Source organism: Sycon ciliatum, chromosome 6 (assembly GCF_964019385.1).
Source record: "Sycon ciliatum chromosome 6, ocSycCili1.1, whole genome shotgun sequence".
NCBI classification, from domain to species: domain Eukaryota; kingdom Metazoa; phylum Porifera; class Calcarea; order Leucosolenida; family Sycettidae; genus Sycon; species Sycon ciliatum.
In genome coordinates, this window is record NC_088648.1 from 26,415,739 (window position 1) to 26,436,814 (window position 21,076).

At 46.3% G+C, this 21,076-nt stretch overlaps 1 protein-coding gene across 2 annotated transcripts in view; it reads left to right on the top strand.

Moving 5' to 3' along the window:
* LOC135819817 (E-selectin-like) overlaps positions 1 to 21,076 on the top strand; it is a 115,455-nt gene that overhangs the window by 81,974 nt on the left and 12,405 nt on the right. For both annotated transcript variants that reach the window (XM_065333095.1, XM_065333096.1), the window contains exon 8: positions 7,413 to 7,586. In XM_065333095.1, the coding sequence (XP_065189167.1) occupies positions 7,413 to 7,586 (174 nt within the window). The remainder of the gene's footprint in view (positions 1 to 7,412; positions 7,587 to 21,076) is intronic.

Sequence of the window (21,076 nt, forward strand, 5' to 3'; positions counted from 1 at the left end):
ACGATCCAATATCCAGTGTCTTGCGAAAGTCGTTCATCATCGCTATCAATCGTCGATGCTCCTCGTTAGTGAGCTTCCCATCTTCCAGAGTGATGCCCAATTCCAACATGAACGCGTCTTCAGCTCTCTCCATCTGCTGCAGTTGTTCGATACACGTGACAAGCTGACGTTTGGTGTCGAGAACGTGTTTGCCTATGCATGCCATGATCACGCTGATGATCGTGCTACTGATGGCGATGATTCGAATGCGATGTTCTCCAGATACGACACCACTCCCTTGGAGAATATTGAGAAGGGTTTGACTGAGTATGAGAAAGGACAAGATTGCGGTGTTGTAAATCACGTACTTCTCCAGGCAACGCACCTTTTCGCTCTCCAATTCCTTTCGTTTTGCTATATCCTCCACCATGTCTCGCACGTGGCGGACACGAACATCTGGAAGATCCATCTAAGTCGTGTTGGTGAACCGAAGATCAAGGTAGACGGGATATCCCGAAGTGATGTGTTCGCCGGTGTTGAATTTCAACCAAAACGAAATGCTAGTCACGTTTTCGTGTGGAAGCAGCAATCGCTTGTCTTCTTTTCCAAACACGTAGTTATTCAAACCGTTGACGGTTTGAATGAGAAAGGTCTTCAACACCCTCGAATCAGTGTTGTCTTCGTACTCCACAGCAGGTCCAATGAGGTCGGTGTAGAGCAGGACAAGTCGTCTGTCTTTTGTCAGATCCACAGCGAACGGGAACTTGTGAGATCCCTCGATCGTGTATGGCTTGAGAATAGTGCCCACACCCAGCACCAATCCGGATGAGTGCTTCTTCAACAAGCACCGTTTCTTCCTGGGTACCGAGAAACTTATGCGGCTGGTGTGACGAGAGTAGGAAAACACAATGTCTCCGTGTCCTGCTCGTTTCAGAGTGGCATTGATTATAGACACCAAATCGTCTACATCACTGTATGTTCCCGTCTTGATGGACAGTCTATCCTCTTCTTCTTCCTCTTCTTCACCATGTACCACATAGAGTTTGTTCGTTGCCTCGTCTATGTTCTCAAAGTGTACTTCAAACTGAGCCGATTCAACATGCAGGACTTTATCGCGCGTATCCAGGTCCTTCACATTTAGAGTAAAGTTCGGTTTGTGCTCACCCCCAACGTGTTGTTCGCCACCGTCAGTATCACAGACATTCTGATGTTGTGATGGTAATCACTATAGATAGAGAGAGGTTTTATTTTTCATTTTCATCTCAAGAATGTAGAGTAGCATGTGTGCGCTATATATTATATGTACAATCGAAGTACTTAATACTTTCAGATATTGTAGTGTGCCATGAGTTCTGTGTGGATGCGCTGGATTGTGTGAGAAGATAAACTCTCGACAAAGTGCAAATGACAGAACAACTTTGACGTAGTGCCGTTGAAGAATTGAGTACCACCAATGCGATAATCGCAATCTTCGATTCCATTGGTTCTGGAAAATGGATCCGTGTCCAAGTTGGAATGTATCAAAATGGAGTTTACGTATAGAGTGAATAGGCCTTCTGAATTCCGAGCGTAACTTGTGACAAACTTTGTACCCAAGAGATCCGTCATGCTCGACACAGGCTTATCTAAAGCCCCTGATAATCGGTTCGCTAAAGACGAAACGGGTAGGTTGAATGATGAAGAGTCGGAGCCCGTAAAGTAGTTGCCACTTATGTGGGTGGCAGTGAACAACACGTATAAACTATCCAAGCTGAAATTTCTGACATTATCGATGTCGAATGCCCTCAACGACATGTTTCTACAGTCCATTCATCGGAAACTGGCCCGCTGGCTTTTGAAAGTCGGATTTGGGCCGAATTGAGGATCAAAAACCGACTTGAAATCTCAAAACTCTGGGTTTTGGATCTGCTTCTCCATACATTTTTCCATGGCATACCTGTCCTAATTTTGTAAAACCTGGCTGAATTTCTATTTCCCTGTTCTTGGACTTTTCTGGCCTCAAATGTGGCAAGGGGTAATTGCACGGGTCACACAATGCAGAATGTACTGTTGTTTTCGCGATATCTACAACTATGTGAGAGAGACACCAAAAAGTTAGGGTGCCAGTTTCCAATGAATGGACTGTAGGGTCAGGTGCGTCCACTTGAATTACTTGGAACATTGCAAAAGACATGTTGTCGTGAAACAGATTGACGAATCGTTCTCTAATGGAAACTTGCTCGTGTTGTGAAATGTTGAGATAGAAGTGACCGTCTCGGAACATGTCGATGCCGTTCACGATGATTCTCTTGTCATTCAAGGCAACGAGATTTTCACCTCTGTACCTGTTTCTGCTCACCCTGGTGACGGATTCAAATCGGCTAGGATGAGAGTATATGTAGAGGTAGGCATTTCTCCGAATGTAAGGTAGTAGATGAAACGGATCGGATAGGTTCTGATTTGATTGCGGACCCACGGGGCCTCTGGTTCCTTGGGGGCCCACGGGACCTCTTTTTCCTGGAGGACCGGTTGGACCGATGGTTCCTTGGGGACCGACGGGGCCTATGGTTCCTTGATTACCTTGCACACCACGTTCACCTTGTGAGCCATCTTGCCCATCTTGTCCTCTAGGTCCAATCTCACCTTCAGGACCCACTAATCCACGTTCTCCACGTGGTCCAACTTTACCTCTGGGACCTTCTGGACCAGGTTTTCCTTGATCACCTTTTTGACCGCGCTCACCACCTTGTCCATCAGCTCCTCTAGGTCCAGTCTCATCTTGAGGACCGATCAATCCACGTTCTCCACGTGGACCAGCTTCATCTCTTGATCTATGAAGCCGACCGAAAGCCATCCATTCCGAGCTTAATTTCTTGTACAAGATGAGCGTGGTTGCATCCACATAGAAGTCACCGTTTCTCCCTACAGAGTTCAGTGGCATACCACCTCCGCTAAGCCATCCAAATCCCCGATCACCACGAGGACCTTTCGTCTTGCGCACAGCGTCGATGTCGTGTTGCAATCTTGATGATGATTGACGGATTTCATTCTTCACCCAACCGGCAGGGACAGCACATGTCAAAGAGCTATCGTCGTACGTCAAATTACAGATGGAATGCTCGTTCATGTCGAGGTTAGCATCCATGGGCACGGATCCGTCTGTTTTAACGTGCAGCTCATCAGCTGCTATGGCTTGATCTGTGTAGCGCATAGATCTGTTTTCCACATCTTGCACATTGCTCTCATCGGCTTTCTCCTCTTTCAGTTCCTCCACATCGTGAACCAAGGTGTTTTCGGTGTCATCGTTCCCCACAACCGATTTCATCTCGGCAATGTCATTCCGCATGCTTTGCATGTGTTTGAGGGAGGCCTCGTCACCATCACTCCTATGGAAATGCGTAGCCCAGTATGCCATCTTCGCACACACACACACACACACACACACACTGTACTAATTAGGTTAGGAAATATTTTCTTTCTCAAATAAATCGTATTCCCTGATGGGTGTGCACATGAGATCACCCTGGTTCATCTTTCCCAATTCCATTCTTTTCACATCCTGCAACCCATTCTCCACTAGTAGGAGTGGGGATACTAGAGTCAGAAGAGGCAAAGCAGCACTCTTCAGTGGACGTATTACTCGACACAACACCACCCATACTTGTTCTTTAGAAGTTTTATTTTTTATTTTTTTATTTTATTTTTTTTATTTTTTTTTATGACTATCATGAGATATTGGAGTAGAAAGTAGTATACAGTCAATCAAGCCCGCCAAAAATATTTGACCAATCAGCATCGTGCACGCTAAAATCATGATTCATCTCATTTTAAAGGTTCCTTACACGATACCGCCACCTTTGTGAACTGATACAGTATAGAAATAAGATCACAGTCAAACGTGTGCATGTTCTGGATCACGTGATCAAGTGATTAGGTTTCCCAGCAATAAGCATCAATCAATGATGTCATAAGAGATAATATCAGATGGAGATAAAAGCAGCAAATTCGAACGCAACGTGGACAGTTGCAATGAAGACACCATCCTAGTCGACTCCATGAGATGCAGTACGTATAGGAGTGGAAAATGCTGAGGAAGAGGTTTCATGATTCGACTGAACCTCAACCAGGACACATTGCTATGAGGTAAGTAGGAATGTAGTTTACGTAATGCATCCACATTCGTATCGTATACTATACAGGATAATGCTATAGCGTAGTTTAGACTCTTGTATAAACTGGACTTCTTCATCGCACTTATCTGTTCTCGAAGAGGGTGTACACGAAGCTGATCGGATAAGAGTTCAGTTTTCGAAAGAAAATGCAAAAGATGACGATCCACACCACATAACCGCTCATGTGCAGCGTAAGGCTTCTTCATCAAACTACATCTCTGATGCACATCAACTTCAGGTAAGTAAACCACATCCATGACAAGTCCACACGAAGAACATACGTATCTTCCTTCATGAACAACATGATTAAGATGATGAGACTGTTTTTCCTCCCCTTCTTGCTCTTCTTCTTCTTCTTCTTCTTCTTCTTCTTCTTCTTCTTCTTCTTCTTCTTCTTCTTCTTCTTCTTCTTCTTCTTCTTCTTCTTCTTCTTCTTCTTCTTCTTCTTCTTCTTCTTCTTCTTCTTCTTCTTCTTCTTCTTCTTCTTCTTCTTCTTCTTCTTCTTCTTCTTCTTCTTCTTCTTCTTCTTCTTCTTCTTCTCTTGCTTGTTCTTTTTCTACTGCACGAAGTCTCTTTTCAAGTACATAGGCACGTAAGATATCAAAATCAGAATCCATCTTCACCCCACATCATCACCATCTTCATAATGAAACATTATCCAAAAATGTATCTACTTTATATACCGACTCCCATCCGTGGCAATTAACAGGTACAACTATTGGGGGTATAATCATGATATCATATACCTACAAAAACCTCAAACACCCGAAAAATGATTTTTTTTAAATGTAAAAATAAAAAAACAAAAATGGGGCCTTCAGCTCCCTTTCACCGGGTAGTGATTGTTGGCGACTGTCCATCTGTTGGATGCCATGATGATCCCACCACCACCACCACTACCATCACCATGACCACCACCACCACCCACCCACCCACCCTTCTTTCCATGCTCGATGACATTGTCGATAGGTCGCTCATGTCTCATCCAGCGAGACCTTGGTGAGCTTCGGTCCCAGTATAAATAGTCAATTTGAGCCTTCCCTCTTGTGCGTAGTCGTCCGTGGTGGTTTGGTACAGTTGGTGCTTTCAGTACGAGAGGTTGCGGGTACGAATCCAGCTTTGTTACATGATGGGTTTTTTCTTCTTTACGGTCCGGGTATAAATAGGGGATTTGAGCCTTGGGTCTTGTGTGTAGTCGTCCTGGTCGTTTGGTACAGTTCATGCCTTCCGTACGAGAGGTTGCGGGTACGAGCCCAGCTTTGTTACATGATGCTTCTTTTCTTCAAACCCTCAGACAGAAAGGCCCTCAATGAGTGTTTCATTAGGACAATTGTTTCATATATGACTGTATGCCTTATATGACCTGGCCAGGATACGCATGCCATATAAGGCATCTTCCACCCACTATGGAATATGCCTTATTTAAAAACTACAGCATGTACACCTTCCCTATAAGGACACTTCTACCTACTATGGAATATGCCACCTTCCATATATGGACACTTCACCCCACTATGGCACATGCCATATATCACATCATCCGTGTACACCTTCCCTATAAGGACACTTCACCCCACTATGGAAGATGCCTTATATGACCTGAACCACGTGCAGCTTCCTTATAAGGACACTTCACCCCTCTATGGAAGATGCATTATATGACCTGAACCAAGTGCACCTTCCTTATAAGGACACTTCACCCCCTATATAGACCATCCAGACATATATAGCACATTCTACCATATCACCCTATATAGCCACTACTTCCATATAAAGCACAGAGGTCAATCCCAAAGGTCAAAGGTCACATTCCTTATATGGACCAGTCATCCTCAATTGGAAAAGTCAAAGGTCACAGCAAAGGTCAAAGGTCACAGCAAAGGTCAAAGGTCAAATGACATCTTCCATATATGGACTATTCATCCTTATATGGCAGCTCAAAGGTCAAAGGTCAACTAAAAGGTCAAAGGTCATCTGCCATAGATGGACTATTCTTCCTTATTAGGCAGCTAGGGGTCAAAGGTGGGATTTGGATCAGAACCCCTACCGCACTATACTACTAAGCCTATAAGGGACAGAAAACCAAAGTTCATTACCATTATCTTTAATAAGGACTCCAAAATTCATCAACCAGTTTTCGGGCATCCTCTTCAAATGAATTACAAGAAACCAGAACCAAGGAAACATGTCGATAACTTGCATAACAAGGGTGGTTGCCATTACAACTAGGTGATATGTGTAAGGAACAAATATGCACCAGTGGGGATGGGAGAAAGGGGAAAGGGAGAACGAGAAGGTGGGCAGTGACACAAGAGAAACTAAACGCAAACTCTGTGGGATAAAGCCCCATAATGGACGTTGCATTAACTCACGGAGAGAACATATCAGTAAACAACAGTTGAACCTGAGAGAAATTACATGTTTCTTTTGGTAAAAAAATGTGGCTCTATATTATGAATATAATTTCTTCTAACCTGTTGAATTGGGCCAGGACGCGACCACGCGCATGGCACAAAACAGAGAAGTGGCTAGTGGAATGCACATCTGCACAATCAGCATTGGCAATGGAGTGGTCACTAACAGCCTTCACGATCCAGAGAACAAACATTGACACTTGAGCTAGGTTCACAGTCAGGCGTATCCTGTGTTTGCTCCACGGATGTTCTTCCAGGCGCAGAACTTTGCAGCACATCAGTTGACACTTCCATTGACTCTGGTGGTGACGCTGCCAGTGACCCTGCACTTGGGAGTGTCACTGAACCTGCCACTAGAGACACATTGCATGTAATTCATTTGAAGAGGATGCCCGAAACTGGTTCATGCATTTTGAATTTCTTATTGATGAGGATTGTAGTGTTCTTTCAAGGCAAGATAACACTACAATGATGATGATGAATAACTTCAGATTTGTAGTTTCTTGTCCAACATAATTATACTGACACATACGGAGACATAGACACAAATGGCGACAACAAGCAAGTCGAAGTGAAGTTCGCCGAAGCCAGATGTGACTCCCAGATACATGCATCTATCACAATTGCCAGTATTAGATCTATCCAGGGTGCTGCTGTCCGTCGCCACTCCTTGACCAATAACACATGTGGGAATACAGCCTACTCGCTAATCAGTGGGGGACCTGCACAAAAAACGCTCGTAGGGCGCTTTTGGAAGGGTAAAGTTCACTGAAATTGGATCGATGTCTTTCGTACTTGGATAAGAACACTAGCAGTATTGGAAAGGTGAGAGGCTGAGCTGCTTCATGTGTTGTTCTCTTCTCACCAGGAATTCTATGCTTACCATTTGCTCCACCCAAGAATGGTACATTTGTACGAAGTTCACGGAGGGTGTTTGGCATCACCGAGTTTGTATGCAACGAAGGATACGCACTCAAAGGGCAGAGATCTTCAGTATGTAAGGAGGATGGAACCTGGTCATCTAACGCACCCTCGTGTGAAGGTAAGATCGTTGTATTCTTGGTTAAGCCCAAGTTGAGCCACCCCAACCATACCATACCGTCACCAGTGTGGTATCCTATACGTGAAACGAAATTCGGCCGACACGTTTCGTACTTTAAAGGGGAAGTCCTGTGAAAAATTTAAATTTCACAGTCCGTAGAGTTCGGGTCGCTGAGTCGAATGGTCTTTGTCCGAGGAGGCTGCGGCTTATGGTTCGTTAGATACGCCCAATCGAACATGTGCGAATTTGAGCGCGCATCACCCAGATCCAGGTGATGACGTCTTAGCGTGCAGCCAGGCAGCCACACCATCTAATTGTGTACAAAAATGGCCATATTCGGAGCGCGTTCGATTGGGGAACCGTTTGTCGCAGCTTCTTCGGACCAAGACCATTCGATTCAGTGTTACAAACACTACGTACCCTGGGATTTTCAGCTTGGTAAACCTGGAGGTTATACCGTATTATAGCCGTTTCCGAGTTGGACTTTTCCGTCAGCCTCTACGCGCTCTGCGCTGCGTGCATGCCGTGCGTGCAGTGTGTTATCTAGCTGTAGTGCAGTCGACTAGTCAACAAACTCATCACAGACGGAACTACTCCCGCTCTGCCGTGCTGGGGTAGTATGTACAAGACTCGAGTCACAACTGACACAAGACTCAGAAAACTAGCCAACACACGGACTTGTCATGTACTACACTCGTATCAGTCGGACAGTCATGTAGTCAGAGAACGTGCGTTTCTCCTTGCCGGTGCCGGTGGTTGTGCTTTGAGAAAGAAAATTTTAGTTTTCCGCACCCGCCTCATTATTTTTATGTTACAGCGATGAGTGCACAACCGTGACAAGTCAAGTGACAAAACAGCGAACAGCTCCCGGACCTAGAACTTTCAGATTCCATAGCGTTGCGAGCGAAGAGTCGTGCCCGTGGTTCAAAGAGCCTGCACTGTTCTCCAATTGAGTAGTCCGAAATATTCCAAGTTCGCACCAAAACATCACCATTTGGCAGGCTACTGGAGTCTAAGCGAATCTAATCGGTATGGAACAACATTTAGAGCACTCGCATCACTCTTCTCCATTTTGGCGACCCTGCTCTCCAGCGATCTGATCAGCCTCGTCTGCAATAGCTGCTGCTTCTTCATCAGTCGGAAACTCAGTAGCGCTCACTCTTGACCGGCCCGCGTGGCCATTTCTTCAGCTGAATACCGAGGTTCTCAGCCCCAGACCGAACTCATAAAGGTCAGCCATGGCTGCATCCTCACTCTCACAAGGAGTTACAGGTCTTCGGGGTCGCTTGCACCAAACTATCAGTCGCCAAATCATTTGAAATAGCACTGACACTATTACTTTCACGCACTCCTTTTGACCTAGCTGCACGCTATGACGTTGCAGAGGGTGTTGCGCGGTCGCATGACGTCATGGCGCAGCCCCCGAAACTCAGTTTTTCAAACGGAAATATCTCGAGAACGCTTTGTTGGAGACACGTGGGACCAACACCATTCGACTCAGCGCCCGAAACTCTACCGACCCTGAAATTTAAATTTTTCACCGGACTTCCCCTTTAAGGGAGCATGTTTGAGAATACCAAAGTATATGTGCAAGTGGATCTTTCCGATTTCGCTCAAATTTTGCAGGTATGTTCCCTTTGTAGTGTAGATCGGTTGTGCAAAGCCCTTGAAAAAGTTTCTGAAGGGAACCTTGAAACTTGCATACCCCTAAAAAATGGTCGAAATATTACACTATTTATGGGTCTACAAACGAGTCACGCCACCGACAATTTTTGGTGCGGCCGTTGATGTAAAAGTGACTGAAGTCCTGAGCGCAGTTTTTGAATTTTATTGCCAGAGGCACGGTGAAATCACGTGCCTTGTGACTCAAGACTGCGAAGTGGATCATGGCTCACGAGATTTCAGAGTCACCTTCATCATGTGCGCTTGTTACTCGCCTTGAACGCCCGTTGGTCTGGAAGCGATCACACTCATGCTGTTACTGCACTTGTAAAGGGTAGCCGAGTGGTAGGCGCGGTGAAATCAACAAGAATTAGTTTTATTCTACTTCTTTCAGGTACACACCTGAGATCTAATTATTAGTGAAAGAAGAAGCGGCAAAATAAATAATTTTCTCTACGGTGCTCACCTAGAGGTTGACTACTTCTTCTTCGAGTTAGCTTTCGTTGCTTTCTAATCTAATCTAATTAAAACAGAAATGCGCAGCAGCTTTTATGCAGCAGACGCCGTATGCTTATATGCGGAGATACACTAAAATTAATATACATAAGGTCGTTCCGTATTGCTTCCGTATTACTTCCGTATTAGCCAAGCAGGGATACTACACCCTCCCTTCCTACAGATAATCACGCCCTCGTGATTTTCAAAAGTAGGCAGGTGGGTGAATGTTATGTCTGGGCCGGAGATTGTACGGAAGTGCAGGAGGAGGCGGAGCGGGGGGTTGGAGTTGACGGGGGGAGGCGGAGCGGGGGGTTGGAGTTGCGGTAGTGGTGTATGTGCAGGGTAGGTGTGTCTCTCGGGATCGTATGTCGGTGGTGTGGCAGGACGTAGATCTACGTCGGTTACTTGATGATATGGCTTCAGGCGATTTACGTGAACAATTGAAAGCCTCTGGCGATCCGACAACGAACGAATGCGGACTGTGACATCATCGATCACCTTCTGGATGACATATGGTCCTGTCCAGAATCGGTGAAACTTGGGGGACTCATTCTGAGGGACCACTGGTGAATGTAGGAGAACAAGCTGATCTTTCGTGAACTTCGGTGGCGGGCGAGATGTACCATCGTAACCCTTCTTCTGGTGCTGGTGTGATTTAATGCACGCTCAAAGGCAGTCTCAGTTGAAGTACGAATACAAGAGACAAATTCAGGGTAAGATGGTGGTGGTGAGTTACGGGGTAAACCATACATCACATCGAGAGGCAGAACCGGATCATAACCAAACTGGAGGCGGAATGGAGAATAGCCAGTCGATGCATGTACACTAGTGCGGTATGCTAGCGGCGTGGGTTGGATATGCAAGTCCCAGTCTCGGTGATCAGAGATGGATGTTGCAATCATAGCTTCTAGTGTCCGGTTGAATCTTTCAACCATGCCATCACTTTGTGAGTGGTAGGGTGTGGTTCTGGTCTTGGTGATCTCAAGCATAGTGCACAGGCTTTGAAACAAGCAACTCTCAAACTGGGAACCTTGATCAGTGTGCAAGGCAGCGGGTGCACCATAGCGACAGATCCAACCATTGAAGAACGAACCGGCGACAGTAGAAGCGAGCATGTTGGGCATGGGAAAAATCTCGACCCACTTGGAGAAGTAATCCATTATGACTAATACGTACCGATTTCCTCGATCAGTGATAGGAAGGGGGCCCATGATGTCCATGGCGACACGCTGGCTTGGACAGGATGATGTTTGCGATTGCAGAGGGGCTTTCGGTTTGGGCTCAGGTGCTTTCCGTTTTTGGCACTCCGGGCAGGTTCTAACACACTGTTCGATGTCATCAGCCATGTGGGGCCAGTAGAACCGTGTACGGGTCTTGTCGATGGTGCGGTTGACGCCAAGATGACCCGATCCAATACCGGCATGCAGTGATCTGACAACAGTAGGACGTTGTGACGCAGGCAGGACCAATTGAAGATACGAGGACAGATCATCAGTAGACCTTCGGTAGAGAACACCATCTTGGACAATGAGACGATTGAACTGCGTCCAGAGTCGGTGCACATCAGGATGAACAGCAGCTAACTCAACTGATCCCTTAGGCCTCGGTCACACTACGGCAGTTTGAAGCTGGACGCAGCGTCAAGCCGCAGCACTTGACGGAGACGCGGGGTCACACAGTGTTTTGTTTTTTTGCAGCTCATGACTGCCGCGGCTTGACGCATTTGTCTACGTCACAAAACCAACAGGAAAACTCAATGACGACACGGATTCCCACGGAAACCGGCCTTTTGCTTATTATACAAGAAAATTGTCGGACAAAGTTTTCGAATTTTTCATTGATTTTTGATTACAAGAAGACGAAAGGTACTAGGTCCACGCGTGCACGATCGTTGTTGTTTCTTTCCGAATTTGAAGCCATTTTCAGTTGTAGTGTCATTGATCAGGCAAGAAAAGTCCGCATCGCAGCTGTGTTTCTCCTGACTTCGTCATACTGGTTGTCCTTTTTGGGGCTCTTTACGACAACACAACACTCACAAGTCAACAGGCTCCAGTTGGCCGATGACCCACTCAAACAACTGGTCCTTTCTCGACATCATTTTCTTCTCAGAAAACGCCTCGCTCTTCCGCCAGGTTCGGAGCAGAGCAGCCTCGGCCTCGTAGGTCCACGGACTCATCTCGAAAAAAAAGAGGAAACAAAACAAACCTTGAACAGCCGAATGTCGAATAACTGCTAAACTCAAGCAAAGTGTCTTGAAACTAATTTTACTTGAAAGACACTGTTTTTCCGCCAAGCGTCACTCCCATCAGCGGCAACGCAGCCGATTTCCCCACGTCAGACGCAGCAGCGTCTGACGCTCAAACTTCCCGCGTTGCGTCAGTTGCCATGGAAAAGCTCATGATTCTGACGCTGACGCAGCATTTTTGCCGTAGTGTGACCGAGGCCTTAGGTGGTCGTTGGTGTGACGTCACCCACTTCATCACTAGAGAAATCGAGGGATCCACAGCTTGGCTAGTGCGGAGGGGGGTAGACGGCAGCCAGGACGCTGACGGAGCAGGCTCAGGAGTGCATTGGGCGAGCTCGCCTGTGGACAGAGAGACACCGCATGAACTCACAGCAGCAGATGCAGCAGGCGGCAGACACATACTCTTGGCAGCAGGAGAAGAACACACATGTCCACACAATCTTGACAAACTATCGGCGTTGACATGCTGAGAGCCAGGGCGATGCCGAGTTTCATAGTCAAACGCTGATAACCGTTCTATCCAGCGTGCAACAATGCCATCCGGATTCTTGAATGAAGATAGCCAAAGGAGGGCTTTGTGATCAGTGCGGAGTAGGAATGTGGCGCCGAGCATGTAGTGGCGGAAATAGTGAGTGAATTCAATAACAGCCAGTAATTCACGCTTTGTCGTTGTGTAATTACGTTGACAAGAGGACAGTGTCTTACTTGCATAGGCGATGGGATGTTCTGCACCATCGGAGCCGATTCGTGAAAGAACCGCACCAATGGCATGATCACTAGCATCTGTATTCAGAATGAAGGACTTATTGGCATCAGGATAGGCAAGGACGGGTGCTGAGCTGAGGTGTTGGCGGAGCTGATCGAAGGCATTCTGTGCCGCGGGTGGCCAGGCGAATGTTGAGTGCTTCCTTGTTAGCGCATGCAGAGGTGTCGCAATCTTAGCAAAGTCATGGATGAATCTCATGTAGTATGATGCGAAGCCGAGGAACTGGCGCACTCCCGTGATGGACGTAGGTTGCTTCCAGGTGGAAACAGCCTTAATTTTGGCGAGATCAGGGCGAACGCCATCAGCAGAGAACACATGACCAAGATATCCAACAGATGAGTTGACTAGAGAGCATTTAGACGGCTTCACTTTGAGGTGGGCCTCACGGAGATGGTCGAGGACAGAACGTAACCGTTGGAGGTGTTCCTTGAACGTCCTTGAGAAGACAATGATATCATCCAGATATACAAGACACGTGGATGGAATAAGATCTCCCAGAACAGCATTCATCAGGCGCTGAAACGTAGCAGGTGCATTGCATAAGCCGAAAGGCATGCAGGTCCACTCATAGAAGCCAAATGAAGTGACGAAGGCAGACTTACGCCGGGCATCTTTATCCATGCCAACTTGCCAGTAGCCAGAAGCGGGGTCAATAGTTCTGAAGTAGCGGGCACCACTCATGGCGTCAATGGCATCATCGATACGCGGCATTGGAAAGGCGTCTTTTACCGTGATGTTGTTAAGCTGACGGTAGTCCACACAAAGGCGAATGGAGTTGTCAGGCTTCCGGACAACGACAACAGGTGCAGACCAGGGACTGTTCGATGGACGGATAATGTGATGGTCACGCAGCTTATCAATGTGCTCCCTGACCTCTTGTTGCTGGTGGATTGGTAGACGACGCGGTGCTATGCGTACGCCAGAGGTGTCGATGGTGTGCGTGACGAACTCCGTGTGGCCAGTGTCAAACGGGCCGGTGGAAACACTGTCAGCATACTCACTCATCAGGTCTTGACCGGAACGGCGATCGGCACTATCCAGGTGACTGAGATCGAACTGCGGTTCTCGAGAGCCATCGTCTGCAAGTGTAGTAGCAGCACATATCGCAGAGGTATCATCGTCGTCGACCGGAACGCATGGCATGATGGAGCCAATCCGCACACCCGGTGGTAGTGTGATCGGCTGGTTGGAGAAATTGAAAACTGGATAGCCAACCGTAGCAGAAGGGGCATAATCATTATCCGCATGCACGTGAATGGCAGCATCTTGACAGAGGAGGTCATAACGCTCGGGCAGCTTACCAGATGCTTCCAGAAGATAGTCACCCGCAGCTGGAGAGAATTGGAGCTTGCCAGGCAGAAGTACTTGGCTGAACGGCGGTATTGCGACAGGTGTTGTCAATTGGACATGACAAACTTGGTGGTGAACACTCTTGATATCATTACTACAGGCATCAGCACGAGGTGGAGAGTTGGTAGGGAACTTGAGTGAATTGTCCGCAGGGTTGAGAACGCAACCATGGGTTCTGAAAAAATCAACTCCCAACAAAACATCAGGCTGAACATCACCAACCAGAACATTGTGAGAAACTTGCCGATCATCAATGGAAAAAGTTAAACATGCAGATCCATGCAAAGGAATAGATGATCCATCAATTGTAGCCAAATCCGGCAGTGACTGTTTAACTAGAGGCGTACGCCCAGGCAAGCTTGACCAAACTTTGTTGCTAACTAATGTCACTGCCGAGCCCGTGTCAAGCAAAGCGTTGAACTCCATGGATTGAATAGTAACAGGTACTGTAAATGGACGGTGCACGGAGGAGCGGTGAAAGAATGTAGCAATGTGGGATTTCAGACCATCAAACGATGGTGTTAAGAAGAGTAGGTAAGCAACTGCTAGGACTGGCACCCCAATACAAGCGAACATAGCAATACGTCTAACAGCATGAATGACAGGGGGTAAACCCACTATGGCGAGAATACAAATGAGCAAATAGGCTCCTATTGGTAAACTAACCGGCTGGTGAGTCCGAAGCGAACCACGCACAGCAGTTGGACTCATCACTGCTGTGGACGGCTGTTTCCCGACGGCTGACGGGGCTGGCGGTACTCAGAGGCATAGTGGCCAGAGCGACCGCAATTGAAGCATGTAACGGGTATCCTTGGCTGGCTGCGTTGCAGCTGCTCCAGTCTCTCCGGAGGCGTGGGTTCGAATCCCACCGCTGCCACCAATGTAATGGGTAGCCGAGTGGTAGGCGGGGTGAAATCAACAAGAATTAGTTTTATTCTACTTCTTTCAGGTACACACCTGAGATATAATTATTAGTGAAAGAAGAAGCGGCAAAATATATAACTTTCTCTCCGGTGCTCACCTAGAGGTTGACTACTTCTTCTTCGAGTTAGCTTTCGTTGCTATCTAATCTAATCTAATTAAAACAGAAATGCGCAGCAGCTTTTATGCAGCAGACGCCGTATGCTTATATGCGGAGATACACTAAAATTAATATACATAAGGTCGTTCCGTATTGCTTCCGTATTACTTCCGTATTAGCCAGGCAGGGATACTACACACTCAAGAACACCGTGACCGTGTTGCAGGCCTACTAACCGGGACTTTCCCTTACCATGTTCAGTAGCTCGAAAACCAGTGAACTGATGATGAAATCACATCCTTTGTGACGTAAGAAATCTGCCATGCAGTTCACGCGACAGCCGCATGCAGCCAGTGCTGTTAGCGTGCCATGTACCAGTCAACACAAAGGGACCGAGCTAGCCGCTCTTGTCGAGGATCGACACGAAACAAGGGAATTTTAGTGTTGGACTATGTTCGGGATTACAAGGGGGAAGTGTGAAAGATCCATAACTCTCCTTGCTGTGCGGGAAACAAATTGGTGGCGCAAGGAGAAGCTTGTCGTTTGGAGTGACAAGTGATCACCGCTGCTTTTCCTTGTCAGAGTCTACAATACACTTTGTTCTGCAGCGTTGGGAGTTGGAGTAGAAATTGTCGAGGAGAAATCGCGGAGTGGTGAGCTTTCCTGCGCAGGTATGACTTTGGCCGTATTTCAGCATGGTGGAGTGGAAAAATTCTAAAGAGTTTATCTAAAACAAAACCCAAGAGTAAGATGGGGGACATGTCCTCAGCGCTAGAAGAGGTGATCCACTATCTGCCGGTGTATAGTTCTTGCCATTTGTGGACATAGCTGGTTGTTTTGCCAGCGCTTGTAAATACGCTATTTTCAAGACGATCGTTTGTGGCGCCAGGGGGTGATGACCCTCGTCTTCTGGGATCCTCGCGTGGCTAAACGTTACCGCTCCAGGAACTCTTCTAAGGTGAGGCAATGTCGCCTTGATGGAGTTTTGTTCGTAGTATGTTCATATACGCTGTGGCGAGGCTCGATTGTAGACCCATAAATAGTGTGATATTTCGGCCATTTGTGAGAGGTATGCAAGTTTCAAGGTTCCCTTCAAAAGCGTTTTCAAGCGCTTTGCACAATCGATCTACACCCCAAAGGGAACATATCTGCAAAATTTGAACGACATCGGAGAGATCCACTTGCCCACATACTTTGGTATTCTCAGGCATGCTCTCGTAAGCATTTTATGGACACTGGAAAGGCCAAGGATTTTAAAAAAAAATTTCACGGTTCGCGTGAGACTCGGCCAAAGGCCCAGTTTTCCGCATCCGCAGGAACGCCACCACCCTCTTGGATCAAGGCGCAGATGCAGCTCCTAAGCGGTGGGAGGTGAGTAGATCAGACCCACCACAAAGTGGTCAAAGACCGAAATCCCATTCACTGCAAGGATTAAAGTATAGGAAAAAAAGGAACATTGGTCACTACCGCTTGTCAATATCATGCAATGTAATCGCTGACTTTATCATTTTTAGACATCAGAAATTAAAAGTTTACCATCCAGGGCCTTAGGGCGAGTGTGAATAGCAACTGAATAGAGCCGTTGTCAGTTGACAAACCCCCTTTTCCTTAAAACGCAGTTGCGTGATGTCCACCACTTTCGTAGCGATAAGTTATTTAGTACAAAGGCGAAGGCCAAAATGTTAACCAACGTAACCAGATCATACACAGTCCGCGTATGGGACAAAAAGGCACACAACTGACTAACAGTTAGGAGTACTGAGACCTACATTGTCTAAGCGACCTGACACTTAGGGTGCGTTCTTAAATCCTCTCGAAAGAGTGGGAGACTCTCCGAAAAGTTCTAGAGCTGTTCTTATATCCTCTCCGAATTTTAGGAGGCTCTCCAAAGCTCTCCAAGCTCTCCAAGCTTCAGAGGGGGTTGAAACTTGGAGATTCCCGTGGTTTGGGATCAGCGCATGCGAACTAGGCTAAAAGCCACGTGTTGATCATTTCCCTTTTCGCATACGCACAGCGCATACTTTACATGTTTTCGTGGCACTCAAGATCGCGGCCCCTTTGGTGCTTCATTTTGCTTGACAGCTGCAAAATATCTCCGAATTCTTCGAGACCCGTTCTTGAAGAATCCCCGTTTCTTCGACTTCTCTTTTCTTCTTCTCCTAGAAGCTAGAGAATTTAAGAACGCCCCCCCCCCCCCTTAGTCTCACTATACCGCATTTCCTGTACTAAGATTTTGCATGGCTATAGAAAGCTCTCCAGGCGTCTTGGTCTGTGCAAGCTGGGAAGGATTTGAACTTGTAGGAAAATCAGCTGTCAGGTGTATGGGTAATGGAAGCAGGTTGACCAGTATGCCCCAATTCACTGATAAGATGTGCAGCTTGCTCTTAGGAAGAAAGGACCAAAATGTTACCTGTTGTCCGTAGTTTGTCCTTCTGTGTGTTATATGCCTAAACAAAATTATGAAGCAGCCTCAGAACTTTAGCAGCCATGCCCTAAAGAGTATCCTCTTTCTTTCTAGTCCTGCTTATTTGACCTCACCTACTCGCAATATTTGTACAATTGCTCTGAAATAACTTTCTTAGAGAGAGGGAGAAATGAGGGACGGAAAACAACAAATATCAAGCTTTTCTTTAAAAGAATTGGGAGAACTACAAAGTATCAGTCGGGGAAGTGAGCTGCCTGAAAAGAGAAAACATTACCAGACGCACCAGGACTCGAACCCGGGATCTTGCTTGCCATGACCAATGCTCTAACCACTAAGCTATGGGACCAGGATGAACCTAGAAGGCCCTGACATGTTTTTCACTCCAAAGGCAGCTCACAACACGTGCCACACATACTGATGACACTTGAGTCTTTTTCCCTCTCCCAAGGGGCCAACCATGGTCAGTTTCTGGACCCTACCAGAAGTGAAAGAAAGTGATTAATTTATTGAAAGATTGGGAGGACTTCAAATTCAAAGTATCAGTCGGGGAAATTAACAGCCTTAAAAGAGAAAAAAGTTGCCAGATCCACCAGGACGCGAACCGGGGGCCTTGCTTGTCATGAGCAATGCTCTAACCACTGAGCTATGGGACAAGGCTGGGTCTACGACAGGTCACAGCGAGACAGCTCACAGCGCGCCAACTCACAGCGAGACAACTCACAGCGAGACAACTCACAGTGTCGTCAACTCACAGTCAAGACAACTCACAACCTAGACAACTCACTGCGCGACAACTCACAGTGTAGTCAACTCACAGTGTCGTCAAATCACAGTGTCGACAACTCACAGCGAGGCAACTCACAGCGAGGCAACTCGCAGCTTTCCTATTTTTTAATCGAGAAATAATAACCGATACAAATGTTTCCAACAATAAGTAAGAACCTTCAATGATTTCCCGGATAAAACAGAATGAAGAATGTAGTTGATATTTGAAACTAGGACGGAAGCAGAAAATATTACAAAAATGTATTGTCTACGCATGCATCTACGCAAGAATCACCACCAGCCAATTAGGACATGTGTCAAAAGTATTGAATGTTTTCGTTCCCTTCTTCTCAAAATACTACAGGGAATGATGGAAATAAGCTAAACGACTACAACTATAAGGAAAAGAAGTTCAGAAATACATCACTCCAATTATGTGTAGAAGTGACATAATTGGAGTGATGTATTTCTGAACTTCTTTTCCTTATAGTTGTAGTCGTTTAGCTTATTTCCATCATTCCCTGTAGTATTTTGAGAAGAAGGGAACGAAAACATTCAATACTTTTGACACATGTCCTAATTGACTGGTGGTGATTCTTGCGTAGATGCATGCGTAGACAAAACACGTTTTGTAGTTGATTTTAATATTATAATTGTTATTGCTAATGGTAATGAAGAATTGTGTTACAAGTATTCGAATACCGGGTCAATGATGAAACTGGCAGTAGCAAAGAGTAATTCAGTAATTTTGCAATGCTACTTTCCTGTAAGAATCACATAATTATATGAAATGCCAAGTTCGCAGCAACTCCTCGTAGAAACTCATCCTTTGTCCTGGTCTCAAACGACTGGCTGACAGGGATGATGAGACGGATGACAATGTGACGAACGACGATGAAACGGAGAGTGGTGAGGACGATGAGGAAACAGGGGGTAATGAATTTGATGAAGCAGATGGATGGTCATGCGAAGTCCTGCCTCTCAGCCTCTGCGGGATGGTTGTGGTCACCGACCAAGGCCACTATTCTCCTGTCCGACATCTTCGCTCTCCCTTTACAATGGAGCTCGTCCTTCCGCTCACACCTCCAGTAACTGATGTCTCTGGGCCCGTCTTTATCTTTCACGTAGGCACATCCACGAAAGACTACTTTCTCTCGTCCTCGCTGCGTTTTCGTAACGTAATCTGGTAAAGAATCCATGGTATAGTGATCTCACCATGACACTCGCATCCATGACCAAAAACGATCTTTTTCTGTTCAAGTTCAACTGTGAGCTTTTATAGCCAGAGCATGTTCCAGCAGTGGCATCAGGGTGATATCAGAAGCAGCCAATCAATGAAAAGTAACCACACTGCTATTATATATATAAAGCTGGTGTGGCTGTGAATTGTCGTGCTGTGAGTTGGTGTGGCTGTGAGTTGTCTTGGCTGTGACTTGTCTCGCTGTGAGTTGACGACACTGTGAGTTGACGAGGCTGTGAGTTGACGACACTGTGAGTTGACGAGGCTGTAAGTTGTCGCGCTGTGAGTTGTCTTGGCTGTGAGTTGACGACACTGTGAGCTGTCGGCTGTGAGTTGTCGCGCTGTGAGCTGTCTCGCGGTGACCTGTCGTGTTCCCGGCTGAACCTAGAAGGCGCTGACAAGTTTTTCCCTCAAAATGCAGCTCACAACATGTGATTAAAGAATTGCTGCATGACAAGCAAGCAAGGTCCCCAGGTACAAGCCCTGGTGGGTCTGGAATTTTTTTTTTTTTCAGGAGGTTCACTTCACCGACTGATAATTTCATTTTCAAGTTCTCCCAATCCTTTCAAAAAAATGATCACTTTCTTTCCTTTCTGGTCAGGTCCAGAAACTGACCGTGGTTGGTCCCCTGAGGGAAGGAAAAAGAACCAAGTGCCATCACTATGTGTGGACCATGTTGTGAGCTGCCTTTGGAGTGAAAAACTTGTCAGCGCCTTCTAGGTTCAGCCTGGTCCCAAAGCTCAGTGGTTAGAGCATTGCTCATGACAGGCAAGGTCCTGAGTTCGAGTCCTGGTGAGTCTGGCACTTTTTTCTCTTTTCAGGCAGTTTACTTTCCCGACTGATACATTGAATCAAGCTATTCATTACTATTATCATCAATGAGGACTCCAAAATTCATCAAACAGTTTTCCGGCATTCTCTTTAAATGGATTACAAGAAAACAGAACCAATGAACCATAACGCTGAGTAGCATAACATGGGTGGAAACCATTACAACGTGGTGAAAAATACGGGGAAAAATTTATGCGCAAAGTAGAGGGGGTTAAGTAACAGAAGTACGAAAGAACGAGAACGTGAAAAGCTAGACAAGAGGAACGAACAGGCAAACTGTTTGAAAACAAGCGCCAAATAGACGCTGGCATTAACTAATGGAAAGAGGGTGTCAGGAAGCTACAGTTGAACTTGAAAAACAGTACATTTTCTTTTTGGTACGCAAAGGTGGCTGTGTATTGTAAATAAAATTTCTTTTAACACCTTCAGATGGGCAAGACCTCGACCACAGGCATGTGACGAAACGGAGAAGCAGCTATCAGAATACAGACGAGCACAATCAGCATTCGCAGCGAGGTAGTTGCTTACAGAATAATCATATTCACGATCAAGAGAACACACATTAGACGTTGACTCCAGTAGTAGAGCTGCCAGTGACCCTGCATTTGGCGGCGTCACTGAACTTTTAAAACACTAGAGACACACAGTGACACTGCATATAATAAATGTGATGAGAATGTCCCAAAC